At 40.2% G+C, this 21,887-nt stretch overlaps 2 protein-coding genes across 2 annotated transcripts in view; both read left to right on the top strand.

The window, feature by feature from the left end:
- Positions 1-10,992, top strand: part of LOC117409308 (Krueppel-like factor 3) — a 28,587-nt gene extending 17,595 nt beyond the window's left edge. The window contains exons 5-6 of the mRNA XM_034015139.3: positions 7,161-7,324; positions 8,417-10,992. Coding sequence (XP_033871030.3) covers positions 7,161-7,324; positions 8,417-8,598 — 346 coding nt within the window. The 3' untranslated portion in view covers positions 8,599-10,992. The remainder of the gene's footprint in view (positions 1-7,160; positions 7,325-8,416) is intronic.
- Positions 10,993-12,111: 1,119 nt separating this feature from the next.
- Positions 12,112-17,873, top strand: tlr1 (toll-like receptor 1). Its single transcript, XM_034015138.3, has 2 exons — positions 12,112-12,224; positions 14,563-17,873. The coding sequence occupies exon 2, from the start codon at positions 14,623-14,625 to the stop codon at positions 16,915-16,917; it is 2,295 nt and encodes a 764-aa protein (XP_033871029.3). The 5' UTR covers positions 12,112-12,224; positions 14,563-14,622; the 3' UTR covers positions 16,918-17,873.
- The last annotated feature ends 4,014 nt before the right edge of the window (positions 17,874-21,887 follow it).

Genomic DNA, 21,887 nt, shown 5'->3' with positions numbered 1-21,887 from the left:
CCAGCAGAGGGCCAGCTGACGAGAAGCGGTGCGCGTGGGGCTTGGAAGGCTAGATGGGGCTCGGCGCCGTCATAACGTTCTGAAAAGACAGACGTCATGCTGTTCGGGTTAAAGAATACTTGTCTGCACACCCCTGTAGTCACTGCGGAAGGATCTGTGCCAGTCAGATTGGTTTGGTTTGTTTAGCCATGAACGCGTCTGCATCACAAAGACACTTTTTTTTAAAACCATTAACACCAAGCTTTTGAGACGGCCATCGTCATTTCGACGGGCAGCTATAGTAGGAGTACCTGTTGTCTTAAAGCACAAACACTACCAATTGCATCACACGTGTCTGTTCTGAGGGAAGACTGCAGGTGCGATATCATCATTTGTGTGGGCTTTAATGGAATAGATTGGATATACCAGGGGATGCCAAACTTCTTGGCCCTACTAGCCGCATACCAACATTTCCATATGGTCGAGAGCCGCAAGACACACACTGTAAAACATGAAATGTTTGACATTTTAAATACTAGCATTGTTTTAAAAAATGTTTTAATTCTCTCGAACTTTATAACAGAGTCTTGCACTAACTCACTTACTCTGCAGTAGTTGTTATCTCTTGATGGCAGCAAAATACTTAAGAACAAGAGAGAACATTTTAGAGCCTACAGTTTCTTTGTAATTTTATTGTACTGTACATCTACAGTGTATTAAACTTTAAATGTAACTGCTGTTTTTCCATTATTTCTGTTTATACTGTATGTATTATGCACTTTAAATAAAATGTGATGTGTAAATATAATATTAATTTTAGACCTGCAATATAACATTTAAGCATGCATTCTCTAGTCTAGCGTCAACACAGCAATTTTATAAAAAGATTCAGGATGTTTGGCACGAACGATATTCCATGCCATACAGAACTCCGCTTCAGTCATTAAATCAGCCTCTTTACTGAACGTCGAAATGAGCATCTGTTGCCAGCTGAGACGTGTTTTAAAGAGGCCAGCCTTTTCTCCTCAAGTCTGATCCAGGAGGATATTCAGATGAAAATGTGTTGTGATTTGTTTCATAATGACATTTGAGGTTGCTCGCCTTGTACAGACTACAGCGTGTAAGTGATTTGTTGCAGATGAGACACAGGTTTACCACTGTTTTCAGTGAAAGCAAACTTTCTCCCAGTCTGGTTTAAAGCCTCAAACTTTTGTTTATTACTCGTGGAGGCGAGCTCAATGCCATTGTCTCCACGAAACGAACGAGCACTTAATTTAAAATAATGAAATTTACTTTCAACTGCACACCCAGCTTTCACTCAGTGATCGAAACATGCATGCTCCAGCGCGCAGGTCGAAGGTCACCAAGTGACGAAATGTCCTTGCAGTGAACATGCAGGCTCAAAGAAACAGAAGGGAGAGAAGAAAGAATAATAAACATGAATGAATACAAATAATACATTTGTGTTTATTTTTACTTTTTTCTCTCTTCATTTTTGTTTATTATTCTGTCTTCAGTTCATTCGAGCTGCAAAGTGTGTGTCACCCAGCATTTCACTGGGAGATGCTTTTGAACTGCCTGGGAGCCGCTGTTTGGCCACCTCTGTACGATGGCGGATTACAAAAAAAAACGTGCACATATACCACTTATCGTTACAACCCCTAAGAAAACAATCCAGTTTTAATAGAATTTATTACAACTGCGAGAGTATTTGAAATAAATATTTCTCCAATCACTCTGTCGGGCACCACAAAACATTTTGAAAAATGTGTGCATGCACCTTTAAGACAAGTCGTGGCTCATGGAATGAGGTTTTCTTTTGTGTATTTGTCGCAGTTACAGTATAGAATATAGAATTCTTCCTGTTGAAGTAAATGGCTCAGGAGAGACCAGCAGATTATGATTTCATTGTACACTTATAAACAAGGACAACTATAAATACATTCTTGTGTAGTCTTTGCATGCTGTATTGCTTGTTACTTGAGACCATAGTGGCAAATGGTCATTCCCCACTATATTCGGCATTCTGGGCATCTAACTAGGAGCTCAAATGACTATTTCTGTCCGTGAATGTTTTAGAAAGAAATATGCCGCGTGTGAACCTTCTTTAACACTGATCTTGAACAGTTTATGTCTGTTTATCACCATGCTTGATATTTCTCTTAAATGACAGCTGACATTCAAATGATTCAGTTTGGGTTTGGTGTTTGCTGTTGTAGCATAGGGGTAATTAAGAATGTTGTGTAACATTTGAGTAGCTGGATGTTGGTTGTAGTTTGAACATGAAAGCACATAGAGAGGTTTGCCACGCCTTATTTGAATGATTGTGTGGGGGGCATTACTTTGTGGTGGTCAAGTTTCAAGGGAACCAGAATTCAGCTGGAATCTACATTATCTATTGTGTGATATGACCCTGTACAAACTAGATTTGAAATGGTTTCACCACACTTCCATTGTTTACACTGCATGTCATATGAAGCCCAGTCATCCCACCACAGTTATTCTTTATTTTCAAATTCTGCGTGGTAAAAGTCTTGTAGTTTGAACCTTGGAGGCCTGCGCGGGCTTTAGGATGTCCTTCGTTTTGATAACGGGACAGGAATGTGCCGAGCCACGTCATTTACATGAAATTGTCAGTCACCTTCTTTAAAAAACATGTCTACAGTCTTATTTTAAATCAGTCAGCACAGAATGCTCAAATCTCCGTCAAACATGTCTACCACATTCCCTGCAACCGGCTAATTTTTGTCTGCCTGTCTGTCTGTCTGTCTGTACCCATCAGCCTCTGGAATAGTTTTTGTCTGCCTGCCTGTCTGTCTGTCTGTACCCATCAGCCTCTGGAATCGTTTTTGCCTGCCTGCCTGTCTGCCTGTCTGTACCCATCAGCCTCTGGAATAGTTTTTGTCTGCCTGCCTGTCTGTCTGTCTGTACCCATCAGCCTCTGGAATCGTTTCTCGATTAGGCAAAAGCCTACATATTTTCCGGTTAATTTAATTGAGAGATCAGATTTCCTCTTGCTTGAACTGACTTTACCCTCACTCTTCGGTGTGGTATGTGTAAATCTGATATGTGAAAAGAAAACAAACACAGAATACTTAATCAACTTCACAATGTCATAACCAGCTAACCCTGGCACTGAAATTCACGCTTCAAGGAGACTTTTCAACAAGATGCAAGTTATCATTCAAGTTTAATAAGGGCAGATTAAGTATGACTTTACTCTGGTTTTTACTAGAAAAATTCAAACAGTACAATTCTACAAAACAAGCAGAAAGCCATGTCTGGTGAATGAAATGTGTGCCTTAGTGGTTTGTTGACAGATTTGTCCATTAACAGTTCTACCAGTTACAACAGAAATGGAACCTGATTTTCTTTCTACTGAATGTTACACACATGAGCCAGGCATCAGGGTCCAAACAAAACTGTTCTAATTTCAATGCTTGAGTTAAATGGGATGACCACCAAAGCAAGTGCATGCTCCTAAAAGACCTTTGGTTAAAACAGAAAATCCATATACAGTCGTCTCTGCGTATAGGAGCACCTCCTAAGAGAACACTTCAGCTAAGAGAACACCCTTGTGGTGTAACTGATTTTTCCCATTGTAAACGCTCGGTCTAAAGGAATAAGAACTTCGCTTAAGAACACACCCTTTTGGCACCGTTCGCGATTCGTTATCAACTGATACAGTAGTGTTTTGTAACCTGATAACTCCATCATCAAACTTAAATTTAAAACAGTTTATTCAATCTTTTCAAAACTGACTTGTCATTGCGAGAGTCTTGCGGAACACTGATTTGGTTTATTCAATCTTTCAGTTGCCTCGGTGTGTATTCTGATTTTCCACGAGTAATCTTCATCGCTACAAAATGGCACGTAATCAAACAGCGAAATGTGCCGCTGTTTCTCTTGCTACAAAAAGTTGAAAATTGTTTGAGCTTGTGAAAAAAACCTGAATCGGACACAAGTCGCTGGGCAATTTGGTGTTTTCCGTTCTGGTGAGTTGCTTCATCATTCTGTTAAATAATGTCTTGGATGTTGCTCCTGTACAGGTATTCATAATTCATCTAGAGCTTCTGCTGCAGTTTTTAATGTGTGTAGGGGTTCTGTGTTAATTCAGTTTGACAGTTTGTTCACGCTAGTTTGTCTGTTTCTTTATTATTATAGTTTATTAACTAACATACATTTGCCTATTGCTTTTCTCTTACATATTCTTTTAATTTCATTTGTTGATGCACATGCATCATGACAAGTAATACATAGTTATTTATTTACTTATTGATTCATATTGTGTCTGTGGTCAACTCCGTTCTTAGAGAACAATTTGCTTGCTTCTCGAGGGGTGTTCTCTTAGCCGGAGACTACTATATATATTTTATCTTTTTTTGGCTATTACCCCTGCTATATCATTATTAGGGCCCTACCAAATTCACGGACGTGAAATATGAGTCACGGACCGTGAAATCTGGTCTTTTGTGTACTTTTACCCTGTAGTAAAATCCAATTCAGTTATATGTAGCGTTACAGGTTCCTGATGCAACTGTTAGCTTGTTTCAGTTTAAAAAATGGATTGACACTTGACAACAGCCAATAACTGGGCTGTACTCACTGATTGGTAGACACAGGCATCCAGGGTGGGTTTAGTATGACCTACGGCTCTCAACTGGTACCGTCAGGCAAGTCAAATTAGACCTACATTTTAAAACGTGTCCAAAATAAATCGGCAAGTGCTACAATCATTACTGCAGCGGATCATGTAAAATAATTCGAAAGCCAAATATATACCAAGTAGTAGTATGTGCAGAAAAATACTTTAAAAAAACACCACACGGCAAAAAAATAAATAAAATAAATATGTCAGTAGTTTCAGAGACTTTACGTTTATATTTTTTAGTCTCTGGAAATATTGTCCAGCTACAGACCTGTCCCTAGCTCGGAGCTGTCTGTCAATTCCAACAAACTCTGTGGATCCAGAGAGAGCTGTATCTAAATATGGACAGGTATTTACACCGCAGAGTCAGGGAATGAAGAAAAACAACATTTCAGAATAGTTTTTGAGTTACTGTTGCATACAATGACATATAAAACCAGAACAGTTTTTTTAAAATAACGATCATAGAGTGAACCTCTGGATTTCATTTTTTTTTTTTTAAGCGTTTCTACTTTGTTAGTCACATGCTTTTGTTACTTCAGGGCTTTAAATGTTTTATATTTTGCCGTTTTTAACTACATGTACATACTTTGTTACACCACTGTGAAATTCAAGATTTAAATAGCTGAAACCGTGAAATTAAGATTTTTAAAATGTACAGTGAATTTGGTTGGGCCCTAATCATTATATATCCCAGTATAATCTATTAGTGAGCTCAAGTGTGGGTCTCATGAAGCTCATAAGCCTGATTACCTCTCCAAGAGTTAAACACAGCTGCCTGTAAAGGTAAAGTGGCAATTTAACACATCTTGTGGGTGTGGCAGACTGGCAGTGCAGTCTGATTTCAGTTGGTGATGTCAGTGGAGGAGAGAGGCCGCACCCTCCGACCAGCAGGAAACTTTTAATTACATTATGTTCCAAGGAGTGGCGGGGCAATTAGGTTTCTGCTTGCTTGTTTACAGAGACAAAGAGGAGACTGTTGCAATAGTGGAAAAACTCCAATGTTTGGTTGAAAAGAAATGAAAATGAGACCGTGTTGACTTGTGCATCGACAGATTGAAAGTTCTAAGGATAGCAGTAGCCTGGAACTCTATCTGATTTACCTTCCTGTACATACAGTAAAACCTTAAAAGAATGCTTTTATTACACAGGGGCCCTGATAAGGCAGATAAGCACATGGAAAATGTGTCTTGTTGCTCATACCAGCAGAGCCCACATTTAGGATCATTTTCAAATTTTCAATGCCACACCGTACTGCTTTGTTACAGAAAGAGTACACAAAGCTACAGTGTTGGCGTCTAGATTTTGTCTGGCTAGTCTTGAGATTCAGCATTTCTTCTCTGTTGGCTAGACTGCTAGAGGTCCTGGTTGTCGGTGGTCAGCACTACATCGCTTTACATTGACAAACTGCAAATACATATTTAATTATTATTATTATTTGTTTATTTAGCAGACGCCTTTATCCAAGGCGACTTACAGAGACTAGGGTGTGTGAACTATGCATCAGCTGCAGAGTCACTTACAATTACGTCTCACCCGAAAGACGGAGCACAAGGAGGTTAAGTGCCGTGCTCAGTGTCACACAATGAGTCAGTGGCTGAGGTGGGATTTGAACCGGGGACCTTCTAGTTACAAGCCCTTTTCTTTAACCACTGGACCACACAGCCTCCTAATTATACATTTTTACAAGACTATGTCCGCAATTAAATATTTGTGGCATATATGGAATAGAAGTTGTATCAAGTGGACGTTGACTCGCCTTGTTTGAGTCCCTGGATCTCCTACTGAAACAGTATTGTAAGTACTTTCAATACAGCAGCTTCTCTGGAGGCCTGGTTTAAATCCAGCTCGGGTCACAGCAATTGCCACTAAACTAGAGTTTTGCTTTAAAACACAATAAGAAAGCAGAAACTTCTTATCTTACAGCCAATAGACTTTTCATGTTCTGCTTTATTTTGTGCACTTGTATAAAAGTGTGTTTGTAAAAACAGAGCAGGAAAACGCGCTCTACAGGGACCTCTACAGACTTCTAATAAAAGCTGATCTCTTTAAAAAAAAAAAAAAAAAAAAAAAAGCTTTTCACCAGAGTCTGCTTGAGTCGTACAATATATACAACAGAGTGATGAATAAGGACTTGTATGGATTACAGTATAATGTTCTGAAATACAACAGTATCTGTTAACATTTGCCAAGCAAGCCATTGTTTTGCTCCATTTAGGATTTGGCAAAGCTTGTTCCTAAAGTAACCTTGATTTGGTAGCTGTGAAAACAAGGAACCAATGTCATCAGTTTAGCTTTTCTAGCAGTTGTTCATTCCAGCCATCTACAGGGACCCCAAGAGACTCCCAATAGTGTTCAATTATTACCGTAACATTAGAATTGGTGTCTTTTTACAATAGCCTACAAAGCACTGTATGTGGCGCTACTGCACATTGACAGCGTAAATCATAAATCCTTTAAACACATTAACCAATGAATATGTCCTGCTTTCTCTGTATACTTACAGCATTGTGTTTATCTGTTAATCTTTCAGGAGCAATACTCCATCTGTGATCATTCATCCAGTGAAGCACCCCCTGCCAGTCGAATCCCCAGACACGGTGAAGAAAAGGCGCATACACAGGTGTGACTACGAAGGGTGTAACAAAGTGTACACCAAGAGTTCCCACCTCAAAGCTCACAGACGAACACATACAGGTAAGGATCTAGGCCAACATAGCATGAGAGAAAATATAAATGAATAATCAGTAATTAATAATAAAATGAATACTCAGAGGACCACATTTGCTTTTTTGCATAGTGACACTCTCAAAGTATTGGAGTTGACGCATCATACAATATAGTCATAACTGTTATAATGTGCTAATTTCAAAACTTTTTTTAAACGGTAACCTATTTCACCCACAATGTCTCCTGCTGTTTGTTTTAGTCAAAAATATAACATGTTAAGGGGCTGATGGAAGGATATGTGCAAAGTGATTTGTGGCTGCAAAACATCCACATTTCTGCCAAAATCAGCATCTAAAGAATGTTTTTCACCAGCCATTATGCACCCGCTATCAGATTAGCACTTTGCCATCATGAATCAATTTTAATGATATTGAAATGTATTCAAATGAAGAAAAGAGCATGGAATTGGACAGGGATTTGGAATACTAAGAGGGTACAAACATTCTAATGAGGTGTAAGGATTTTGTCTTGCACTTGGGCAATTGCTCACCCTCCAAAAACGTTGCACCATTTCTTACAAGGTGCAAACCATTGTAGAAGCGAGTAATTAAGAACTGTATAAAAGCACACACCTTCAGAGACCTGTCCTTGGCCTCTGGATGGCTGCTATGGTACACTTGCCTCATTATCATATTTGCGGATCATTATTTGAGAGTGTTGAGTGATTTTCATTGCTCTTATGCTTACATAGGCCGCTGGGCAATTTAGATGTTGCAGCTGCACGCCTATCTGTACATGAGCCCCTTAGTGTGTACATAAAGGTTGTGTAGCTTCAAATGCAGTTTTAAATATGCCCACTAGATGTCATCACTGCAACATAACTTACAAAACTACTACCTAAGATTTTGGGTGTGGTGATGCAAAAACACAACATAAAACACTTGGTGTTAATAAAGTAGCTGTATTGATGATCTTTGATAAACTACATTATTATTAATTTTTTTTTATTTTTTATTGAGATCTTGGTTCAGTATGATTTTGTGTAATACCAATCAGCACAAAGAAACTTAGTCAGGCTGAGTTTGAGTTGTAGTCAGTGAATGTTTGCTGTTTCCACAGGTGAGAAGCCCTACAAATGCATGTGGGAAGGCTGCACCTGGAAGTTTGCACGCTCTGATGAACTGACCAGACACTTCCGCAAGCACACTGGCATCAAACCGTTCCAGTGCCCAGACTGCGAGCGCAGCTTCTCGCGCTCGGACCACCTGGCTCTCCACAAGAAACGCCACTTACTCGTTTGAACCCGAGGCTTGTGTTAGCATTACTGGTTCAGCTGGCCTGAATCCTTAGAGACATGGTGTATGACAAAAACCTTTTCTTATAAATGGTCAGTGTAAGTGCACAGTAAAAACACAGCGTGCTTGTTTTTAATTATTATGATAAACACGGGTCAGACCTCTACAATGTGAACTTTTTTTTTTCTAGCGCTGAATACTTTTATTAAGGATCATTTTTTTTTAGAGTTTTTGTATATGCATATAAAACATGCCTTTTACCTTTTACCTAGCTTTTTTCAATGATTATTTCAGCTTTATAAGGATTCACATAAAATGTGTATCAAACTTTTTGCCAGTTTTATATCTGTGTTTTTATTTAGTTTTATTTGCAGATAGCAACAGAAATCATTTGTGTTGCATTTTGGTGTGAATATCTCGCTCATATACACTCTGGGCAGACCAGTCTGTACATTGCGTGTTGTCCAATGTTGTTTTGTTTTTTGTTTTAATGTTCAGGAGCAGTCACACTGCACACGATTTAACAAATATAATGTTGTGAAGGGCTGCTATAAAAATGCCACTCATCTGGTTTCAAGCTTACTTGCATTTTTTTATACATGCTCCTAAGTAACTTTAAACTGTGTAGATGTCTGTTACTGGAGTCCCTTTTATTTATGTCACCAGTTTGGAAAGAGGAAATCTAGTTTGCCAGGCACTTTATCCAAACCTAGGATTTCTAACATGGACCGTAGACATTGGAATACGTTTGTTCTACAGGGAAAAAAAAAGTTAAATGCATAGATAGTAACATTCAGGGTATAAACATCTGTAACATTCAGGGTGTAAACACCTGTAACTGCTACTTTTTACTCAGGTGCTACTTGAGATAGCACTGCACTGAAGTAAAATTCACATTTTTTACAGTAAATATACTGCAAGCAACCAGTATATGAAACATTGAGCCCCATACTGATAAATTTAGAGCAGCAGGCATGCTCTATGGACAAAAATATACAATGTAGCTCCGGAATTAAAAATATAATCACTTTTTGCAGTTCCTTGAGCTAAGCAGAATGATAAACGGAAAATATGGCCTACAATAAGAGCATTTAACAGATCTGTACATATTCTAAACCTTATTTTTAATTTAAGGTGCCCCAAATGTTATAATAATAACCCTATGAATACAGGTGTACTTATTGGAATTTGAGGATGTGATAAACTGATTATCAGTTGCAGAGCTTTTTTTTTTCTAACTCTCTAAATGTGAATTTATATAATAACTGGGCATTGTTGTTTTATAAAATGTATTTTAGTTTTGGGAATAAATCTGGTGAGTTTATATACGGAGAAACTGAGATGCGAAGCATGTAGAAAAAGTGTTTATCTTTTTATTTTATTAAATTATAAATGAACATTTGTGTTGTATTTAAATAACAAATATATAATAAGACGTGGAACACTATTTCCTTTGCACTTTAACTTATTTAAATCCAAATAAACAATATACTGCATTACTGTCTCTTCCTGAACTTAACAGAGTGTCTTTTTAAATTGATGCATGCTCCATCATTTTGTCAACAGACAGCCTCCTATAATAGCATTACATTGTTTACAATACAACCCCAGTGGAGAATATTAACCCAAAGCACTTGCTCTATTACTTTGGACATCCATCTGTATCAATGATGCCCATTAGAAGGGCTTTACCATTTCCTCTGTATTATGAGCATGGCGGGTGCCAGGGTTAAGGGTAATGGGCTTCAGTTACACTCCAATAACGAATGTGTTAAAATGAACACAGAGTTAATTTGATTACGGGAAACACAGTTTGTTAAAACAATGTATGTTAAATGACAACGTAGTTGCAGTTAAATAGAGCATGAGCTGTGTTGCTCGTGATCTGATATTTTGGGTGTATATTGCAGTATTTCATGCATCATTTTAAAATGTAATTACTTAATTACAGGCAAGTTTCTATGCAGACTACAGCAAATTTTAAATATCATTGACCCATAAAATCCAAACTCTCCTTAGCATGTCAAGAGCCATCAGTAGGGTTTACTTGTTTAAAACTGTGCAAAGTTTTTATATATAAATTGTAATATAATTGTAATAATGTAACTATTACGACTGACTGGGCAAAACTGGCAATTAAGGTTTTAGCATGCTTATTATTCATTTTATCGCAAAGAATATAATATGTTTTCGTAAGCTGTCTTATTAAAGACATGAATTTGTATTAAACTATATAAACTTGTAATTTAGCTTGGTTGTCCAAAGGGAATTCTGTAATGACTTTTTTTGTCATGTGAAACTGTGAACGCAAGTCTTTACTGTACAGTCTTATTCTATATTCATTACTGCAAACTGCATTATTGTATATCATTTAATAAAACTATAAGGACATAAAAAAAATCTTGGCTTAGATATTTTTTTCATATACTTTGTTTGCTAAAACGTCCGGGGTTACTGTCCATAGAGAAATGGTGCAATGCCTACCCCCAGAACAAGGACATCAATGTGATATCTTCATATTGCACAAGAAAGCAGAAGTGAGATGTGATACTAACTGGAAATGGGTGACAGTGGGGAGCTGAAAAGCTTTATAAATACATGCAAACTTCTCTTTGATTATTTTATTGATATTACAGTATAATAACCATTTTTTTTCCATGAAACATACAGGTAAACATTTGCAAAATCTGTCCAAGCCATACCCACTTGTAAAAACATCAAATGTCTACTTTGTTTCTGTAAAATGGAAACATTAGACCATGGGGGGACAAATGCATGTGTTTTTTGAAATGAACAAAATAAAAATAAAAAAATGTACTCCCAATGAAATCTGGAAACCCAGTGTGTGCTTGTGATGAGCAAGAGGTAGGCATTGGAATGCAGAATTACAGTAATGATAATGATGAGCAGGAACAATTCTAGGCCATGTAAAAAGAATCTAGCCCATTGAGAGAATACAGCGTGAATGAACCTGGCATGCTCAGCAGTTTTTGTTCACAATAAGACCACCAAAGCCGATGCCAAAAATGAAAAAGACAAATAGCCAATGACTTTAACATAGGGTATGTGGATACTATATTTGAGTTTTCCCTGCTTACTGTATTATCACGATCTACGGAATAAAGCTTTGTGCGTCCTTCAGAACAGCTAACCAAAAAAGTAACATGAATATAGTCGTAATTATAACCTCTATATTAACGTCGCAAAGCTGTCTCAACATCGAATCCTAAACACATATGGCTGCCAGCATTGCGTACATGTTCAGCTTTTTGAAATAATGAATGCTTTTGTTGTCTTTGGCTCTTTTCTTTCACTTTTATTATGTCAACATTTTCCCAACATTCAAACAGTTTTGATTAACGATATAGCCTAAATATTTTTGTTTCAAATAAATTATAAAGGGAAACTGGTCACATTGAAATGCTACACATGCCACTCCGCCACTCTGAATCATACCGAAACTAGTGTGTGACCAAAACAGATGTTAAAAGCAGGACAGTTACTTCTTCATTTCGCCTTGTCCACATTCCATTCTGCACTAAGAGCACCGCAGCAACTAAAAAGGAAAAAAAAAACATTTGCCGTGCGTGTGGGTTTCTGTATTCGGTGATACAACAATACACTTCAGTAAGGTCAGTATAATGTTTACTCATAACTTCAAGAACTTATATTAATTGTTTTTAATTACACACACACACACACACACAAACGGAGGCAGGAAACACACGCTTCAGCTAAAGCCTTCCGGAACGAACACTGATGAAAACGTTATGCTAAAAATATGTGTCTTAACTCGGTTAATTTTTTTGTTTTATAATGATAAGCTGCAATAAACATCGTGGTAAGAAGGTATAGCAAATACGATTTAAACTTGTATTTTAGTTTAAGATGTGTACTGCGTGTCTTGATTGATTGGATTACTCCTGTTAATAACATATAAAGGTTTTTCCATAGATAATAAGTTGGAGGAAGTTTAACCTATTAACAATATATTGTGCATAATTAAGGAACTAAGAATGTTTGGACAAGAAAAAATCTTACTTGCCAAAATAGCAAAAGAAAAAAAAGGAAGGCAGATAAAATAATAAAAATAGGATTATTTAAGGCCTGTTTAGTTAAAAAAAAAAAAAAAAAAAAGGACGTTAAATGTGTATAACATATTGTCTGTTTTATTATTACAATAAAGTGGAAATGCCTAATTCAGTACGTTTACATGACAGAGCGTTTTCCGAAAACTAATGTTTTCGGAAAACTGAATCAGAAAACGGATTTTCTTAAAACGTCACTTTTCTGCGTTTACATGATTAACGATAGAAAGTCTAATTAGAATTCAGCTGTATACATGGATTGAAGTTTTCAGAAAACGCAGGGTATTTTCGCATGCAAAGTACTGTAGTACCCTAGGATTTGAACAGACCGGACATTTCTGCGATAGAACGGAAACCAATCCAATAACAAGTGCTTTATCGAAGTGTCAGGTCTTAAATTCAAAGATTACTATCCTTTATCTCTTTTCAGATTCCCCACAATGTGCAATCAGCATTTCCGACAGCTCATCCTGTTCTATATTACCAGTTTCTTTTGCAGACATTATTTTAAATTATCACGTCATTTTAAAGCTGGAAAACATGTGCTGCTTCAGTATAGGTTATTAAAAAAATAGACTACATACGGACAAATATTACTTGATCCCTAACATTATTATTTATTTATTTATTTCTTCGCAGACGCCCTTATCCAGGGCGACTTACATTATAGTAGTATCTAGGTATGGGCTGGTCATTTTACAGCAGTACCTAAATAGGGGCCGGTCATTTTACAGTCATGCAATGTAATTACAAGAGTAGCCAATCACCTTTGAGATAACATCTTTTTAATTTCAGACATGAAATACACAAAAAATCAAGAATAAGGAAAATTGAAAATCATTGCGGTGAGAGATTTTCTTCTACGGTGCAAATATAGATTTGCTGAGTGCTGCCGACTTCTTGAGACAGGCAATGTTGACTGTGACACGGTTCAGTTTGTGTTAACAATGTACACAATCGGTTTTTATTTTGTAATTATATTTATGTCAGTTTTACACTTAAATATTGAGGTACCATAGCTAATATTACATTCAGTGTCAGATCTTTCAACACTTGTTTAAAATCACACATTAGTTCCCAGTGGGGTTACCGCTGAATTAAAGCGATTTCAAAGCTCTGAACCCGCCGGTTGATGCTCGTCTCGGAGGGTCCAGGTCTATCCATCTTTCACTAGACTTTACCCGATGCCAGGTCCATATACTGCCACCAATTGGAATGGCAGATGTAAGGCAACTTTTAATTGGATCATTTATTGCACATACTATATTCTTTAAATTCATTGGTTCTTGTTTCATTTCCAGCGATCTGTTTGGCCAAATTAGTAAGTGTAATACTTAAAATTACAGCACGTACTAAATTAAAATTAGAACGTGTACTAAATATTTGAAACGTGTACTAATATTTGACCCGAATGGCCTTCCATATAACATCACTAAAACAATACGCTTGTAATGAATCTCCTTTTAACGGCTGGTAAGTTAATAGTATGGATAATAACATGACACGTACTTGCCTGTGGACTATAGAGTATGCCCTTTAGTTGAATGTCAAGCCGTTCGTATTTGAACCGTGAGGTTACCGGTTTGCGTCCAGCCCCTGCCTACCAATTCATATTAATGGGCTGAAATGACAAGCCATTATACACAGTGTACAGAGTTGCATTAAAATCAGCGTTGTGAACATCACTAAAAACATTGAATGCCGTTATAGAAATGTTATCCCAGTGTTTATAAAGGTGCTTTAAGCTGATGTTAATAGGGCCCTATATTTCCTCAGACTGATTAAAAAAAAATACATGATTTTGGTAATTAAAAGTAGGCAGGCTGTATAATGTAGCTATGGACTAGAGTCTAACAAAGCAATGCTTTTTTTTCTTGTTTAGTGAACCACTCTTGGAATCACCAGAGAACATATCCATTCTCCAAACTACAGTGAAACAGACATGATGAAGATTCTGTTCCTGGTTGTCTGTAATGTACTGCTAATCTGTTCCTATGAGAACTGTCCAGTTGAAGAAAGGCAGAATGTAAACTATTCATCATGTTCCCTGACATCTGTTCCACGCAGTTTGCCACTCTATACAGTTTTATTGGACTTGTCCCACAACAATATAAGCCAACTGAAAAGGGATGACTTTTCTGAAATGCCAGCTTTAAAGTTCCTTAATTTATCACACAATAATATAAAAGAGATCAGTGATGACATTTTTAAATCCAGTATGAAACTGGAATATCTTAATCTGTCCCATAATGAGCTTTATAATATTTTCTTAGTTCATGTTACTGAACTTAAGAATTTGGATATTTCCTACAACAAATTTGCTCTAATGACTCTTGGTAGTGTCTTTGGCTCCATGGAAAAGCTGGAATGTTTAAGTCTGAGTGCTGAAACACTGCAAAGGCATGAACTAAAGCATATCAAAAGTGTCTGGCTGAAAAATGTTTTTCTGGGATTTAACAACCTCCTTGACTATGAACATGAAAAAACAGACACAATTACCATTGTTTTAAAAAGCAAATATTGTATTGACTATTTAAAATATAAGAGGGATTGTTATGTTGGAGTTGCCTTACTTCAAAGAAAAGCAAATTTTAAGGTGACAAGTCTAACTTTAATAGATGTTAGGTTGCCTTGGAACTATCTTACCAAACAAACACTGCAATCATCAATTAAACATCTAAATGTGCATTATCTAAATATTATAGGACAGATTGTTACCACTAAAATAAGCAAAAACACCTCACTAGAGACATTAAAAATAAACAGAGGAACAATATATTCATATTTTTTTCTTCAAAATGATCTTTACGATTTTTTTATCAATATGATGATAAAGAACCTTACTATTGACAACACTCCCATAGTACACATGACTTGTCCTCAGAGCACCAGCATACTTAAACAGTTAGACTTCTCCAGCAATGCATTTTCTGACCGTGTGTTTTCCAGTATTGAAGAGCCCATCTGTAAAACACTGACCAACCTGAACACACTAATTTTAATGGGAAATAAACTGGAGAAGCTTCACCAATTGAGTGTCACAACAAAATACATGAAGTCATTAAAATATCTGGATGTCAGCGCCAACTCACTGACATATGAGTTTGGGGATTGTACCTGGACTGAGAGTATAATTGTCCTAAATGTATCATCAAATAGTCTGGATCGTTTAGTTTTCAAGTGTTTACCCCAAAACACACAAATCCTGGATCTACAGAACAACCAAATAGCTAGTGTCCCCGAAGACATGGTTCATCTTGATGCTTTGAAAGAACTTTACCTTGGGTCAAACAGGTTGCTTGACATACCAGACTGCAACAGTTTTAGAAAACTTGAAATGCTCTTTACAGATGCTAATTCTCTCCATACCCCATCAATCAATTTCCTCAGTAGCTGCAAGAACCTACGAGTTTTTCATGCCGGCAATAATCCATTCATGTGCACCTGCAGTTTGAGGGATTTTGCCATGATTAAAGAACAATCGGGAATTGAATTCATTGGATGGCCGGACGCCTACAGCTGCAGCTACCCAGAAGCCTTCAGAGGAATATTTCTGAAGGACTTCCATGTTCCTGAAATGTCATGCAATTTGACCCTTCTACTTGTTACTATTCTCTGCCCCATGATAGTGATAACCATTGCAATAGCAGTGCTCTGCATACACTATGATGCACTCTGGTATATGAAAATGATGTGGCAATGGACCCAAACCAAGCGGAGAGCGAAGGCAAGCAGACGTCAGGAAACTCCAGAAGGTCTGAAGTATAATGCATTTGTGTCTTACAGCCAGCTTGATTCCATCTGGGTAAAGGAGTACCTTTTACCCAACCTAGAAGAAGACAAGTCTGTTCAAATATGTCAGCACGAGAGAGATTTCATACCAGGGAAAAGTATCATTGAAAATATAATCAGCTGCATCGAAAAAAGCTACAAGTCCATCTTTGTTTTATCCCCAAATTTCATACAGAGTGAGTGGTGCCACTATGAGCTCTACTTCGCACACCACCAACTTCTAACTGCAAACTCCGATCATTTAATCTTGATTCTACTGGAGCCTATCTCCCAGTACATGATCCCTTCCAAGTATTACAAACTGAAAGCTCTGATGGCCAAGAGGACCTACATTGAGTGGCCAAAGGACAGAAACAAACATAAACTGTTCTGGGCCAATCTGAGAGCAGCAATACAGATACACCTGGCAGGACCAGTAGAGGGCACAGCAGAAAGTAAGCTGTGATACTTCAATAACAGTATTCATAGACATTCTTATTATACAGTGTACTCGCTCAATGTGAACACAATAAACAGAAATGAAAGAACAAAAAGTATTGTGCATTACTTGCCATTTATTTCTATTTTGTTTATTTTCTTTTTGTCACAAACAAACACAAAGGCACTCTTCAACCATGAATGAGAATAGGGTAGTCAGTATTGTAGCACAGACCTGTTCAGAAATATTCCTCTGAAGGCTTCTGGGCAGCACTGTGGAGTAGTGGTTAGAGCTCTAGATTCTTGACCGGAGGGTCGTGGGTTCAATCCCAGGTGGGGGACACTGCTGCTGTACCCTTGAGCAAGGTACTTTACCTAGATTGCTCCAGTAAAAACCCAACTGTATAAATGGGTAATTGTATGTAAAAAATAATGTAATTGTATGTAAAAATAATGTGATATCTTGTAACAATTGGATAAGGGCGTCTGCTAAGAAATAAATAATAATGTTGTAACAAACCCTAACATAGATTGCTGTCATCCCAATAATACAGTATTTACATGACTGTATGTCTAGTGCATATTACTGTCGCCCCTTTAAGTGATTGGTGATTCCAAAGGTTTATGGGAGGTTCAGATAGTTGGCAGATAATCGGTATGCACCAGGAAGGTAGATATTGACTGACATGATTGGCAGTTTGACAGCCAACACCCACCCTCCCATCTGACCTCCCACCCAATCCCACACATATCCACCCACATACCCACCTACCCTCCCATCCAACCCATTTTTAAACAAAGGCTCAAAGATTGCAAGTTCTCTTTTAGCGTTTACTAGTTTTTTTTTTTTATTATTTTTAAATAAGAACATTCCTTCTGCTTTTACATGATCACAGCTGTTTTTTTTTTTTGTCACAGCTGAATGATCTTTTAACTTCGACATTTACCATACTTGTACAGTTGAGTAATTTATGTCACATTTTACATTTGGTTTCAGTTCTAATAAATATAAAAAAGCCTTTACATAATGATTCTTATTTTGTTTGTATTGAGTATTAAAAAAACATACATGTGCCCTAGATTCAAACTTTTGGAAAATCCAAGAACATTTAGCCAACTTTAAAGAAGACCTGCCAACAGTACTGGTTTACAGTAGCTCCCTCTTAAGGGATTTCTACACTGATGTGGGGACCCACAATGGGCCTCACAACACATCCGAATCTGGCTTGGAGCTGAGCAGGGGCGAGGTGCATGATTTTCATCATTTTTTTAAATTGAGCCAATTTACAGTATGAACCTATTTGTATTATCTGCAAAATAAAAAACAGTCACACCCATGCTCTAATTATTTATGTATTCATTTTTTAGTAGAGTAGAAAGTTGAGGAGTTCAACATACAGTACATTAATACAGACCCCTGGGCCCTGTAGTGGTAATAGGGTCCCTGGGGCCCCGTAGTGGTAACAGGTAATACTCCAATAACGCGCCTCTTAATACCGCATCATCTGCATGTGACTCGACGCGGTCCTTGCGTGTGACGTTAGTTGCCCGGCTCGGGCTCTGCAGTGAAAAAACAACCTGGCCCTGGAAAAGACATTATATAGCTCCATTCACATATCTGGCACTGTCCAGATAGACTATAAACAACTCTGAAAAGTAAAACTAGTGTCTTTCCTACTGTGTTTGCATACTGTAATTCCCACTGTATTGTGTTCCTGTACACAATACACTGGCGTCAGAAGCGGGATCAAGAATGGACCACCCAAGCATCAAGCAGGAGTGGCTAGGAGAAGGAGAGACGAGCGTCGAGATGGAGCAACTGTCCCGATATATCCAGGAACGCAAGGCGGAGCTCGCCCAGCTGGGAGAACAGCTCAAGAGCCATGCTGGGAGGCAGCAGTCATCGGCGGCAGATCACATGGGGCCCGGCTGAGTACTGCAGAGAGCCGTGCCGGATACCCAGAGCAAAGAGAGGCGAGTCCAGACCTGCACACAAGAACGTCAGTCATCGGCAGCAGACAGCATGGGGCCCGGCTGAGTCCTGCAGAGAGCCATGCTGGATACCCAGAGCAAAGAGAGGCAAGTCCAGACCTGCACACAAGAACATCAGTCACCAGCAGCAGACAGCATGGGGCCCGGCTGAGTCCTGCAGAGAGCCGTGCTGGATACCCAGAGCAAAGAGAGGCGAGTCCAGACCTGCACACAAGAACGTCAGTCACCGGCAGCAGAGAGCATGGGGCCCGGCTGAGTCCTGCAGAGAGCCGTGCTGGATACCCAGAGCAAAGAGAGGCGAGTCCAGACCTGCACACAAGAACGTCATTCACCGGTAGCAGAGAGCATGGGGCCCGGCTGAGTCCTGCAGAGCGCCGCGCCGGATACCCAGAGCAAAGAGAGGCGAGTCGAGCTAACCGTACTGGGGAAGCTGTGCAAGTGGAGCGGAAAGGACAAGGCACAACAGCTGATGGCAGCACTGAGAGGGGATGCCCAGATGGTGCTGTCGCCGGTTTGTGCCCTGCACTGATCACGCCGCGCTGCATTGGTTGCTGCGCTTCAGGGAACCCGAGGGACAGGTAGCCCGCTGGCTCGAGATGCTCCAGTCCTACGACCTGGACATCCGACACCGGCCAGGAGTGAAACAGGGGAATGCTGACGCCCTGTCCAGACGACCGTGCAGTGAGGTGGGGTGCGGATACTGCGACCGCCAGGAAGCCAGGGAAAGAGAGGCATTATAAGAGGAAGGGGACATGGTGACAGTGAGAGAGGTGCTGCCCCTGTCTCCCGCTGAGTGGTAGGAGCAGTAGAGGCAGGACTTAGAGCTCACTCTGCTACTACAATGGAAAGACTAGGACCGGCGACCCGACTGGGCTGAAGTAGCCTCGCTCTCGCAGATGGTAAAAGCATTGTGGTCACAATGGGCCGCCTTGGAGCTTCAAGAGGGTGTCCTGCACTGCCGATGGCAAGTTCTGTCCACCAGAGAGCCTCGTCTGCAACTAGTGGTGCCTGCCTCGCTCAGGCGCGCCGTACGTAGGGCATTTCGGCATCTCCAAGACGCTGGTGCACCTCCGCGACTGGTACTACTGGGGATGCTGCCACCATGACGTGGAGACCCACTGCCAATGGTGCAATGACTGTGCCACCAAGAAAGGCCCCAGCGAACAGTCACGTTCACCCCTGCAGCAGTACCTGGTCAGGGATCCAATGGAGAGGGTGGCCATTGACATTATGGGCCCTTTCCCCACCTCCGAGAGTGGGAACCAGTTCGTTTTGGCAGTGGTAGACCACTTCACCTACGTGCTGCCAAACCAGGAGACACAGATGATGGCGGATGCGCTCATTGACGGATTCTTCTCACGGTTCGGGGTTCCCTAGGAGGTCCAGTCAGATCAAGGGTGGTTTTTGAAAGCAAGGCGTTTGGCGATGTCTGCAAACGACTGGGGGATTAGCAAGACCCGCACCACCCCCCTTCACCCCCAAAGCAATAGTTTAGTTGAGCTTTTTAACTGCACGCTCGGCACCCAACTGGCCATCGCCACCAGTGAGCACCAACGGGACTGGGACCTCCACTTGCCACTAATCCTGCTGGCTTGCCGCACTGCCGTGCAGGAGTCCACTCGCTGCACCCCTGCCCTGCTAATGATGGGGCAGGAGCTGCAGATGCCAGCGGTGATCCCGCATGGGCAGCCACCAGGGAAAAAGGAGCCGCCGGAAATGGAGTACGCCCAGTGCTTGCAAGACCACCTGGATAGCGCTCATGCCTTTGCCAGGGACCAGCTTCAGGCCGCTGGGATCCGACAGCGGCGAAACTATGACCTGCAGGAGAGAGGATGCCACTTTCAGCAGGGGGAGTTGGTATGGGTTTACAGCCCTCGCCGGAAGAAGGAAAGAAACTGGATGCTCCCTGGGTGGGACCATGTACCGTACTGCAGCGAGTGGACGAGGTGGTCTACCTGGTGCAGCTTTGCATTCGGAATCGAAAGGCTGTGCTCCACCGTGACCGCCTCGTCCCATATCACGGGCTGGAGTCCACAGCGAGACTTCCTTCAACCCCCTGGGACACAAACTGTACCAGCCTTCTCCCCCAGTTCTGGACCTGAAAGAGACTCCCCCCAAGGTGAGAAGCAGGACTTTGTGTCCTCCGCTGCCCAGCCCAGTTGGGCAATCTAACCATGCTGGTTCAAAGCATCTTGTGCTACAGTCACTTGGAGGGGTAAAGGGTTGTTTGGAAGCATGGAAGTTTATTGCATCGCTCGTCAGCCGCAGCAAGGAAAACCTGTGCCAGATCTCTGTGGAGCTGGACTCTTGGGCATTGCGCCCTGTTGAACTTTTTGGGGTCAAAAAGAGGTGGGGTCAATGTAGCGATCCGTGCAATTATGTTTTGTACTGTGTTCCCACTGTGTATGCGTACTGTAATTCCCACTGTATTGTGTTCCCTTCCCGCTCTGTGCTTGTATAACCCTGTCGCTGTGTCTGTGTAAATGTAACCTGTGTGTGTGGTGTTGTCTGTGTCTCCCCTGTAATTGGCTGTTGTTTGTCTGTGCCCATTGGTCCTGGTGTGCAGCTGAGGACCAATGGGATGTGTTTAAAGCTCCGGCACCCGATTAACATAAAGGGGCGGAGTTATGTTATAAAAGGGCGCTGCGCCTCCAATTATGTGTTGTTGTTGCTGTCCTGATTTGGGTGTGTTCCAGAAAGCAGTGAGGCAGTCAGAGCAGTGGTCTCTGAGTGGGTGCTAGAGATTAGCGTCCTGAAATAAAAGATTTGGAACTGATTTCAGCATGTTGTCTCCCTTCTTCCCTGCCTGCCTGCGCAGAACGCTACAATACTTTTGCTATATTTTTGTTATTGTTATTGTATTTACTGTGACTTGTTTTAGCAAGCATTCTACAGCTGTGATGCTACTGAAATGACACAGTCAGTATCGTATTGCATTCCCACAGCATCCAAAACATAGTAAAATATTGTAAATAATCCCCTGGGAGAGACAGTCAGGATATTGCA

This window comes from Acipenser ruthenus, chromosome 2, assembly GCF_902713425.1.
Source record: "Acipenser ruthenus chromosome 2, fAciRut3.2 maternal haplotype, whole genome shotgun sequence".
NCBI lineage: Eukaryota > Metazoa > Chordata > Actinopteri > Acipenseriformes > Acipenseridae > Acipenser > Acipenser ruthenus.
Note: the sequence above shows the minus strand (reverse complement) of the source record. Positions and strands in the feature narration are given on the sequence as shown.

What these genes read in the sequence shown, in the direction of transcription:
- tlr1 (XM_034015138.3), top strand. Translation starts at nt 14,623, where the DNA reads ATGATGAAGATTCTGTTCCTGGTTGTCTGTAATGTACTGCTAATCTGT.